Source organism: Phaenicophaeus curvirostris, chromosome 2, assembly GCF_032191515.1.
Source record: "Phaenicophaeus curvirostris isolate KB17595 chromosome 2, BPBGC_Pcur_1.0, whole genome shotgun sequence".
In the NCBI taxonomy this organism is placed as follows: Eukaryota; Metazoa; Chordata; class Aves; order Cuculiformes; family Cuculidae; genus Phaenicophaeus; species Phaenicophaeus curvirostris.
Genome location: NC_091393.1, coordinates 12,994,351 through 13,006,774, shown reverse-complemented (window position 1 = coordinate 13,006,774; position 12,424 = coordinate 12,994,351). Strand labels below are relative to the sequence as shown.

General features: G+C 40.6%; 1 protein-coding gene across 2 annotated transcripts in view; it reads right to left on the bottom strand.

The window, feature by feature from the left end:
• The window catches only part of PHIP (pleckstrin homology domain interacting protein), a 121,201-nt gene that overhangs the window by 69,191 nt on the left and 39,586 nt on the right, over positions 1 to 12,424 (bottom strand). For both annotated transcript variants that reach the window (XM_069851322.1, XM_069851321.1), the window contains exons 8-10: positions 9,898 to 10,119; positions 9,168 to 9,268; positions 2,372 to 2,442 (exon numbers count right to left, since the gene is read on the bottom strand). In XM_069851322.1, coding sequence (XP_069707423.1) covers positions 2,372 to 2,442; positions 9,168 to 9,268; positions 9,898 to 10,119 — 394 coding nt within the window. The remainder of the gene's footprint in view (positions 1 to 2,371; positions 2,443 to 9,167; positions 9,269 to 9,897; positions 10,120 to 12,424) is intronic.

Genomic DNA, 12,424 nt, shown 5'->3' with positions numbered 1-12,424 from the left:
CAATCTAATGTTATTCGGTATTTTCAAATGCCTGTAACTTCAATTACTTTTTTTTCCCTTAAATTTACAGCTGTATCTCATTTCAGCTATGCCTGTAACTGATCCTTAAGCAAAAACAAGATTAAGAAACTCAAAAGTTTAACTGGAGATGAGTCAAAAGAAAAAGGTGGCCAACAGGTCGAGGGAGGGGATCCTGCCCCTCTATTCTGCTCTTGTGAGACCTCATCTGGAGTATTGTGTCCAGTTCTCGAATCCTCAACATAAGAAGAATATAGATCCATCAGAGCAAGTCCAGAGGAGGGCCACAAAGATGATCAGAGGGCTGAAGCACCTCCCGTATGAGGACAGGCCGAGAGTTGGGCTTATTCAGCCTGGAGAAGAGAAGGCTCTGAGGAGATCTTATAGCAACCTTCCAGTACCTGAAGGGGCTACAAGAAAGCTGTGGAGGGACTTTCTACAAAAGCTTGTAGCAATAGGACTAGGGGCAATGGCTATAAACTGCAGAGGGACAGATTGAGATTAGACATTAGGAAGAATTTCTTCACCATGAGAGTGGTGAGGCACTGGCACAGGTTGCCCAGGGAAGCTGTGGCTGCCCCGTCCCTGGAGGTGTTCAAGGCCAGGTTGGATGGGCCTTGGGCAGCCTGAGCTAGTGGGACGTGTCCCTGCCCGTGGCAGGGGAGTTGGGACTAGATGATCTTTAAGGTCCCTTCTAACCCTAACTATTCTATGGTTCTATGATTTGCTGTCAGATAAACAAGCACATACAGACATATCCAAAAGATTACCTAACTACAGCAATTCATTCACAAGCCTCAATCTTAAAAATGAATGGAACTAGAGCTCCTGTACAAATTCTAAAGATCAGTTTCCATCATTTTTATATTTCACCCAATTATTTCTGTTGCATCCTTCAATTGCCAACTCTGGAATCAAGGAAATTCAGACTGTGAGAACCTGGTAATCAACACCTTGACCCAATCCCTATAAATTCCCTCTCAGATATAGCCAACTCTCAGAATCACTCTGAGAAATAGGTATATGCTGTGCTTTAAAAGACTTGCAATCACAAGAGATTTTCAACATTCTACATTTAACTGCTTTCAAGGCTTTCCTTATCATAAGTTAATATATAGATTCTGACTTGCTATTTTAAATATTTGGGCTTTTTTAATACCTACTTTAATTCAATTCCATCTTATTAACAAGAAATATCATAGAATCATAGATTCATAGAATAACCAGGTTGGAAGAGACTCACTGGATCATCGAGTCCAACCATTCCTATCAAACACTAAACCATGCCCCTTAGCACCTCGTCCACCCGTGCCTTAAACACCTCCAGGGAAGGTGAATCAACCACCTCCCTAGGCAGCCTGTTCCAGTGCCCAATGACCCTTTCTGTGAAGAATTTTTTCCTAATGTCCAGCCTAAACCTCCCCTGGCGGAGCTTGAGACCATTCCCTCTTGTCCTGTCCCCTGTCACTTGGGAGAAGAGGCCAGCACCCTCCTCTCTACAACCTCCTTTCAGGTAGTTGTAGAGAGCAATGAGGTCTCCCCTCAGCCTCCTCTTCTCCAGGCTAAACAACCCCAGCTCTCTCAGCCGCTCCACGTAAGACTTGCTCTCCAGCCCTCTCACCAGCTTTGTTGCTCTTCTCTGGACTCGCTCCAGAGCCTCAACATCCTTCTTGTGGTGTGGGGCCCAGAACTGAACACAGGATTCGAGGAGTGGTCTCACCAGTGCTGAGTACAGAGGGAGAATAACCTCCCTGGACCTGCTGGTCACGCTGTTTCTGATCCAAGCCAAGATGCCATTGGCCTTCTTGGCCACCTGGGCACACTGCTGGCTCATATTCAGTCACTGTCAACCAACACCCCCAGGTCCCTCTCCTCCAGGCAGCTTTCTAGACAGACTTCTCCTAGTCTGTAGCACTGCATAGGGTTGTTGTGCCCTAAGTGCAGTACCCGGCATTTGGCCTTGTTAAACCTCATGCCATTGGACTCTGCCCAGCGGTCCAGCCTGTCCAGATCCCTCTGCAGAGTCTCCCAACCCTCCAGCAGATCGACACTTCCACCCAGCTTAGTGTCGTCCGCAAACTTGCTAAGGGTGCACTCGATGCCTTCATCCAGGTCATTGATGAAGACATTGAACAGGGCTGGACCCAGCCCTGAGCCCTGGGGAACCCCACTTGTCACTGGCCTCCAGCTGGATTTCACACCATTTCCCACCACTCTCTGGGCCTGGCCATCCAACCAGTTTTCCACCCAGGAGAGTATGCTACAGTAGCTGTATTCTACTTCATTTTACTCTCTAAATGACATCTTATAGTGATATAAGGGAGAAAAGGGTAAAAAAAAAAAGTTCTTTTACCAGCGCTAAAAGAAGAACAGATCATTTGGACTCCGGGCCGAGGGCGTTCTGTAAACTTTGTTGGCCTTGGACTACAAATAAAGAAACAGTTAAATAATTTTCTAATAGGGCTTCAAAAAATAAGTCAGCATCTAAGAAACAGAGCACAGAACAAAATTAAATACGAAGGAACAGATGGCTGCCCACCTATAAGATTTTTGTGACTACAGTTTCCTGAAGATCAGATCATAAAGTACAACATCCAAATGGATTAAGTAATCCATGTATCAAGGAAAGTTATGCCACAACTTAAATCCCGTTTCCCTTTCCCCTCTAATATTGCTCCACAAAACACTCTCCCTTAAGTCACGGTCAAAGCAGAACAGAAGACACTAGAGACAGTGACCCAAAATGTTAAGTTTTAAGCCACTGGGTGTGCTAGAGCTCTGCTTTTCTCCTGCAGCAGACAGCTGCTTTTACAAGGGAGAAGCAGAGCCTGGGCTCTTTGTACAAAAGGATACAAAAGAAATGCAAATTTGGGTTTTTTCACAGTATTAGAATATACCAGTTTCTGCAGAGGGCTCCTATTCTTTATGGGCTAGTTTCCTTTATGGGCTAGTTTCAAATAGTGCCCAAAGGCTGTCGGGAAAATGGCTAGAAGTCTGTCAGGAATTTTATTTTATGGCCTCTGCTTCCTTTTAGGCATTTCAGAACCTGATATGCAAACAGAATTAAAGCTTCAATGGATTTGGCATATGAAACCAAAACAAATCAGATCCAGTTCTTCAATCATGACTTCAAGCGTGCTCGTACACTAGAGCAACCTCAAACCAGTAGGTGATCTTGCATAGTACACCGTCTGCAATCTTCACTCAAAGAATAAACTCAGTAGAGAACAGCAGCATTACACCCACAACTGTCAGCACTAAAGATGTGTTTTAACATAAAAGAATGCATATTCATAATTTATCCAAAATTTTCTCTGTTAAAAGCAAAATAGCCCATATAATTCATTTCAGCTGAAGGCAGATGCATAAGAAACCTTTCTCCACTAATCAGCTCTTGATATCTCAGAGAAAGTAGTAAGCATTAAACCTTAGCGGTGCCCCTGCACAAAACAAAGTAATAAACACAAGGAATATCAGTTAAGAAATTTTTCTCCATATCATCCATTCAGTATAGGCTGCTTCTGTGAGCTTCTCTCTAGGAGTTTTAAGGTAACTCTACAGGTTCATGACAAGGAAGCTTCACAACAACATACACTAAACAAGGCAAAGACTCATTCTACAGAACAGTTAAAACCCTTCTTAACTGAAATACTAAGATAAAAAGAACTATCAGCTGAATCAATATGCAGCTTACATCATTTGGAGCAAGCGTAAACAGATAAACAGTCTGCTGTTTTCTTCCAGTGCGGTTTGTGAACTCTGCCTTTGGAGTTAGAACAGCCGCAAAAGAGAGCAAGTATGCACTTACGTTGTAGTCTGGATAAACATGTTAAATTCTCCAGTTTATGTCTCTCTTATGTGTGTTACTTTAGGCGTTAGGACACAAAAGATCACGTTGTTCTTTTACAACAGAGCAGTTTACAACAAAATGAGCTAGGCAACCAGTATTTCTGGGAAGCAAGTAAAGGGGACAAATGCATAATTTCTTGCAACAAACAGAAACCAAGTGAATTGTTGAGCTTTGCAAACATTCTTAATCCAACTACCAAGTGGCTAGAAGGCACCAAGATACCTTCAGAAACACTTCACAGAGAGGCCCAGCAAAGCCCTGGTAAAGCATTTTCTTCCCGGAGGAGACCTGTATTAAGTTCAACATGAATTCAGAAACGAGAGGGGCTGCAGTTAATAAAGAAATTAACCTGCACTCAGAGCAGCAGACAAAGAAGCAATTTGGTCTATGTGCCTCAACTAAGGGACACACTCGCCAATATAGACAACTCAAGTTCATCTTCAAAATGCAGCAACAGTGCAGGAATGGTTACTTAATCTAAACCCTGGACAACCTAACGACCAATTTTCCATAATATGAGTACTGATGTATTATTAGCTCCTTTAACAGCAAGTGCCTTTGCTAAAGAAAGTAGATGCAAGTATCACAACACATTCATGACAATCGAGAAATCAATACCTTGTTGAAAACAGGAATGTCAAAGTCATGCGCGGATGTTTTCCCTAAGCTTTTTCCCTCTTTCTAAAATTTCAGGGGGAAAAAAAAATAGAAAAGGAAAGCAATATAGTAAGCTCCTCTATGCAAATCTGACAGACAGTTCTGCTGCCTTGTTCATACAGTCTGCCAGTAACAGACTAACACTGGGAACTTGTGATCCAAACAGGTGGCAGAATAACAAGGAAGCTCAGCATCTTTCTCAGAGAAGATACATATGCAAATATTTTGCAGTGCAACTAATTTCACTTCGATACACTGATCAGTTGTAATAGTTCTCCCTTAAACTTGGAGGCAGATTATTCTCCCATTTCAGACATCCCTCTTGTCCCCACTGCCAATTGATACAGGATACAACTCCTCTGTTTTCTATCACCACCGGGAATAGTTAAAAAAAGACTAAATGTGGGCACGTCTTGATTGCCTACATTTTTAATTGTTTTTCCAATTTGTTTGGGGCACATTGCTTGACTTCCACACCTGCAGCCACAACCAGTCATACTGTTCCTCTGTCTGGAAACCAAATTTATCAACCTGAAATGTTACTGCTTTTAGGCATACATTTGCCTGGTCAAAAATCTCTTCACTAAAAAAAGTAGAGCACACGAGGCCCTATAACACCACAGAACAAGCTTTTGTGACTACTGTCAAATGCATGAACAAGGCTGATCACTCTCCTTTGAACAACATGAAAATTTTGTGGTCAGCCATGCTAATGTCTGTGTTTCATCCTATGGCACCAAAGCTACTGTAACGTGTGCTCTTGTAGTTTATCAAAACAGAGTTTTGTCACCAAGCCATCTCCTGTCTGGGCCATACGTGTGACCTAGATATTTAACATGCCTCAGTCAACAAGGTTATCAAAAAATTGGGAGACCAACATGGGAAGTCTCTAATTTCAGAGACTCTATTAATACTGCACCAGAGCTACTGGAAAAGCTGTACAGGATACAAGGATTTTTTTTGTTCTAAGAATGGAATAAACATTTGCAAAGATAAAAAAACCAAAACAAAAAGAAATGGGATGGGGCACTAGACATTAGAAGGCTTAAAGGATGTCAAAGTCCATTTTAATGGCAAATACTATAGTTTTCAAGGTAGTGAGTATTCCAGTTTTTCATGATCTGTCAAGATAAATAATTGCTCCATAATATTTTGATCTTGTTTTGTAAGTGGGGAACAAAGAACAATTTTGAGCTTCCTCATGTCCTGAGGAAGCTGACATGGAAAGATTCTCTTCATAGGGAGTTGTTCCCAGAGGGGACTAAGTACAATTTTCAGCTGAAGACAGGGTATTGATCTGTCTTTAGACTTTAACATCCAAGCTGAGGGGTTCAACTGAAAGTTTTCAGCATAGTTAAGAACAAAAACGGTTATTTTTAATTCAAAAGTACACTGTACACAGTAGTGTATCCAAATGCTGCCTTTCCCACATTTCATGAAAAAGCTCAGCAAAGTACTGCAGGCACTGCCAATCATCTTGAAATTAAAATCAACCACATGATCAACAGCTCAATCTTATCTCGCTGCCAGATGATCCAAGCAGTGCTGAGTTTAAAAAGCAGGGGTGGGGTATATATATGGGTTTTGTTTGGGTTTTATGGGGTTTTTTTGTTTGTTTTTTCAAGAGTTGAAATGCCAAGACTTCTCCACATCACTGATAGCAACTGCAGTCTTGACAGACAGTCTGCAGGCAAGCTCAGGAGGAGCATAAAATCAAGGTGTGACTTCAGCATGTGGCAGCACCCTTCACCTGTACTGCTCAGATCTTTTGGTCTTTGCTTGAATGCTCTCATTTCTCCTTCACAGAGTGGGAACGGTGCTGGAACCAAGATAGAGGGCAGCGAGCTTGGAGCCTGAATGACTGTGGGGAAAGATCTTTTTTCTGCCAGCTTTTCTCCTTTTTAGAGATACTGAAGAGAAGCAAGACTGTATTTTTCACTACAGTGATAAAAGGAAGGACAAACTTCCTACTCCACTAGTTATTCTCTCTTCCAGATGGCCTACACATCATGTTTCAAAAAAAATAACCTCACAAAGGGCCCTATGAAAAAAATTAACACGACTCTGTCTTTCCTTTGATGTTCCTATATTGCTGGCACTCCTTTTTCCCCCAGCACATTACTGAATGGCCATGAAGGGAAGCTGTTGTGTTACAGCAGTTCTGGAAACAGATCCAGATCTAGAGGTGTAAAGAAGTGCAACAACCTCATCGAAAACTGTGCTGACGATGTACACCCATTACTGAGACCGATCATCCATACAATGCGGCCTCCTTCTGGAAAATGACACTTAACACAGGTTCCCAGTAACATTTATTTTGGTTTACTGGAATAACCAAAATCATCAGTTATGTAAGTCTGCAGTTTAGCACATGAAGTAGAACTTCCTGTAAATAGCAAATTCCCCTGAACTAGTAGAGCGTTCAATACAGAAAGAGCTCCATGAAGACTTTTGTGGGTGTCCAATTATTTTTAAATGTATGTAAGTGACATACAGTGATGTTCTAGTCCCAAAAGACACATATGTTTCTTATTTAGACTTGATCATATTTCCATCAACTTTTAGCTTGAATCAAAAAGCATCAATTGCTTCGCATACGTGACAGCTCTATTAAGCTCAAATCAAGATCTAAAAGGAGTATCCTGCCTCCAAAGTACCCAAACCATGATGTTAAAGAGCAGAACAATAACACAGTAGTAACTTCAAGTATCTTCATAACACGTAATACCCTGTGGCAAAAAGTTTCATAACTGCACATTTTCTAAAGAACCATCTCCTTCCAATTTGGAATTGGCTACCTTCACTTGACACCCTCTTGTACAGTAAGGGCCAACAAGCAATTGCTCATTACATGCCCTCCTCAAGACATTCATTACTGTGCAGGTCTCATCTTCGTGCATTCATCTTTTTCCAGACCAAAGAAATACAGCTTAAAGTGTTCATCCTTCTTCTCAAATGCAACATATAAAGTAGTTCCAGAGCAGAAGATATGGATGGTACAAAGTCCAGTCTCAAAATTCACTCTGCGCTCTTGTATTTAAGCAACATGAAAAACTGACAAGCCTTGGGTTACCAGACTACTTACTGTGCTGCACAAGACAGCTGAATTAATCATATTTACCTGTGCTGCAAATACTTAAACATGAAAACATTACTCCAAATCTTTTATTCCTTTAATATTTGCTGAGTGCATCTCAGGGAAAGTTTTCATTCTGCACTTACATATCACCATGAAAAGAAATTAGCTGAGAATCCCCTACCACTCCTTAAGTTTCACCTCAAGACAAATCCCATCCAACTCCATGATTCATCAACTTCATGAAATATTTATGATTTCTAAACGGTCATCTCCATCTTATATAGTATAACCTGCTTAAGTCTCATGGGTTCCGTTATATTCAAATGACGATTTGTTTCAAAATTCAATTCCGTAGACTCAAACTTCACTCAGGAAAAGCAGCAAAAAAGAAAGGGAAAAAATTAAGGTTTACAAATCAGGCAGTTAAGATTTCATCTTGTCAACAAGATCTCAGACTTAAGAGACCTCAAGAAAAACAATGTGGTAGCACCTCCTCTCTTTTGCCCATTAGTAAGCAGCACATAAGGCATCTCCTCCCCTCCTCAGTAAGGAGGAGTCTTATTTTCATTACAGCATGCACTGGGGCAGCAAAGGATTAACAGCCTGAGAAACGATAGATCTACAGTCTCAAGAGAGCCAAAACACCCAGAGAACACAAAAACAGTTAAGGACCAGGCAACTAGGTAAGTACCTAGGCAACCACACCTACAAGCCCTGCATAATAACCTGGGCACACTGCAAAAAAGATCCTAGCAGCAATTACGAAAACTACAAGAAAATGGAACCTACTTGCCAGGAGAATACATCTGTAAGAACACATCCCATCCCCAAAGCTAAATCACCCAAGATTACTAAAAACAACTGTTTCCAACTTTAAGCTACAAGTGTTTTGTGATGAAGGCACAGAAGGAGCAAAAAGCATTTGAAAACCATTGAACAAGACAATATTTAAAAACTATCTTTCTTTGAGAGTCCCGACAAGATTTTTAACATTATATTTTGAAGGCAGAAACTTCAGGCTCAACTTCAGCCACCAATACACAGCTACCCAAGAATTCTGCCTCCCGCCACACTACAGTAGAGAGCAACTACAAAAAGGTAATACAGATAAGGAAAGAACAAACATCAAAAATACCCCAACCTAATTTATACTAGGACATTAGTCTCCTAAAATTCCCTGGATTTTCAACCCTAAATTGCCATCATTTTTTCGATGTAATTTTATTTTCAGTTGTGATCACGAGATGAGAACAGAACCAAGAAGCGCCAACTTTGACATCATAGTAAAAAATAAAATCATTAGACTTTTTTACCAAACTAACACAGATATCACAAAATTGGGTATACAGTTACTTGCTTCACTCCACAAAATGTTGTATTATCAACTTAGCCCTTAAAAGACAAGCAAGCAAACTACAGCTATATCAGAAATAGATCATTCTCAGCATTCACACAGTAAACCAGCCAGCGACTAGTTCTGTTTTAGTCAAATTTCTCCAACATTTCTCCAACACTCTTAATTACAAAAAAACCCCAAAATAGTAACAAAAAAAAGCAACTAACTTTATTTTAAGGGTGCCAGCATCCCACAGCCAAAAGCATATTGTTCCATCTGCTCCGGTTGAAGATAAGTATCTCTTTGAGCCACTGCACAGTGGAGAGAACTGAGGGGGAAAGTAGGAAGAAAAAAAGAAAAGGCGTCCTGTTATTCTGTTCCAGACTTGCTAAGAAGTTCAAGTCATTGACTTCTCATCAAAAAAAAAAAAAAAAAAAGTAATAAACCATACTTAAGGAAAATAAATTGCAATGAACACCAAATAACATGATGCTGCTCATAATGCTGCTCAGAGTCACTGCCTTCTTTCTGAATAACCCTTCTGACTAACTTGCCAAAGCACTTTGGGTTCTCCCTCTCCACAACTGAAATTGTGCAAGAGCATGCAACTCGAAACGTAAACAAACCAAAGCACTGAGCAGTGACTGCAGTTCTTACTCAATGTACCTGCACTCAGAATCACAAGCCTGCCAAGGAACGATTCTTCAAAACAGAACTGCCTACATGCATTGTGCAATTTTTTTTTGAACAAGGATTACATCTGGCATTTTTCAAGGGTCAGGCATTTTGACAATAAACACATGTTATTTCACAGTGTGTACCATGAAGATTCCTTCCCACTTCATGGCTTAGTTGCCAGGCACGCATTTTTAATACACAGAACATCCTTGGGTGGTTCCTTTTTCAGTCAAATCATGCATTTTATTGTTCAGGTGAGTTCGCAAAGCAAAAACCTACCTGCAATGATGTTATAGATGCACTGTGGCCCTGCAGAACTGCTAAGGGTGCACAAGTTCGAAGGCACCAAACTCTGATCATTTTGTCACAGCTTCCAGCAGCTATCATGGTGTTTTCATAGTTCACTGCCATATCAGATATTTCAGCCGCGTGCCCTCTCAGGGTCGCCAACAACCTTCCATCATCTGTTGCCCAGATTTTTACAAGGCAATCATCTGAACCCTAGAAGTAAGACAGAAATTATTTCAGCCATTCCATAACCATTTTGATGTTACAGTTAACAAACACAATAAACTGAAAAACAGAACCAGTGGCATACACAAATATTCCTCCCTCTGCTTTTACCAGTTTTTCAACCTGCATTCAAAACTCCATGAGAGATTACATTAGCTCTCAACAGTATATACAAGCCATGATGCGTTTATAACACAGATAAGAAATCCTACAGCAAGTTGGATTTATGCTCTTCAGTGAGACACTTTTTCCACAACTCCAGCACAAAATGAAGAAGCTGTTGCAATATATTAAAATTAAAATCTACATTAAGCATGTAAATTTATTATTAGTTGGTACCATGACTGTCATTTAGTATGATAGCCACCTACATTCCTTTTCTTCCTAGTTTGATCTTCATGCCCTACCAGCATCAGTAGTATACTTACCACAGTAACAATGAGGTAAAAAGCCTGTACAAACAGTTATTCCACTAAGTTGAAATACTATAAATCTGCTTTGAAACTCAGACTAATGAACACCGAAATGATCGCTCTTTCTAGACAAATTTCAGAGGCTTCATGTACCTCTACCATGCTTAACATGCATTCTGCTGGCCTTCCCACATCACTGTAACTGCAGCTCGCCTGTACACAACAGATTCACATCCCTAGCAAAAAATTCAGAACTTAGTCCTTTGTTTTTCTTTGCATTCCTGCATCTTTGAAAGTCTGAGTATCTTTGTACCTTGCTTAACACGACGACATTCGAACATTGCACACACTGACAGAGACTTGCTGGATAAGTTTCATTTGTTTGCTAAGGTTCAGAAGCAATACAAAGCTGAGTGTTGGGTTTTAACATCTGTAGCACTGATCTGCTACTGAACACACAGGTACTGCAGCAAGTTACAACGTGACACCATCGTTACAATATTCATCTGGGTTTTCCCTCTTCCATCTACTTACAGTGCCTCTGCATAAGTTCATATAGTATTTATCTTTAAAGAAGTCAGAAGACATGGCAATACTATTGTCTGCCTTTTACAAAAAAAAGGGCATCCAAAGCAGAGGGTCCGGTGTCTGAGAGAACTGGGTTTGTTTAGCCTGGAGAAAAGCAGGCTGTGGCAAGACCTTATCACTCTCTACACCTACCCAAAACAAGGTTGTAGTGTGGTGGGTATCACTCTCTTCTCCCCAGTAACAAACAACAAGACAAGACGGAATGGCCTCAAGTTATGCCAGAGATGGGTTAGACTGGATATAAGGAAAACATTTTTCACTGAAAGGATTATCAAGCACTGGAACAGGCTGCCAGGGAGGTGGTTGAGTCACCAACCCTGGAGGTATTTAAAAGATGGGTAGACGTGGCGCTTAGGGACATGGTTTAGTAGTGAACTTGGCAGTGTTATGTTTACAGTTGGACTCAATGATCTTAAAGGTCTTTCTAACCTAAATGATTCTGTGATTCTATGATTTTGAAAAGACTGATAAGCATTCTATGAATGTAAATGTCTAACAACCATACGCCTCCAAAAATATTTAGAGGCTACTAATAGTATTTTCAACATTACAGCTTTTGTAAACAAGTAAACGACATCTTTTCCTTACTTAATGAATGCACTCCTCGGTCTACATTCATGTAATTAGAAATCCCACACTGCCACGACTCTATTTAGCTGCCGTTCTTGGCAGCTCAGTCCCAGGACACCAATATCCAGCTCAGGAAGTTCTTACCAACACAGCCACTACATGAGAAGTGGAACTGTCCAGCCAGAGAGCCAGGCAAACACTCCAGGAAATGCTTTCTAAAGGAACCCAGGTACATGCTGCAGCTATTGGAATGCATACAAGCACTTGGAAAGACTTTTTTTTCTTCCCCTTTTTAAAATAAATATTGATGGCCTGTTTACACTAAATTAATGCTAATCAACAGACAATTTATTTCCCATTATTTCCACATGAAATCAAGATAATTTAAAGTTTTACTGTGTACTTGATTTCTGGACTGCCTTGGTAGATAATTTTTATATACCAGCTGCCATGCTTCTAATTTTCCTCAGACAGGCATGACTTTTCTTTGCTCCCAACTCTTCCAACTGATGCACACATGACTGCAGAGATGTGGGCAAGACAACTTCTCCCACACCTCTGCCCTAGCCATTTCTGGCATAGACTTCTGAGCCTCCAGTCAAGGTTATCAAACAAATCCTTTGTCACTGCTTACTCACTCTAAACAAGTACTTATTTTAAGAGAAAGTCCCTCTTCCGTCAAATGGAAAATTATGATTTGAGATTTCAGACTTCTCTTAGGT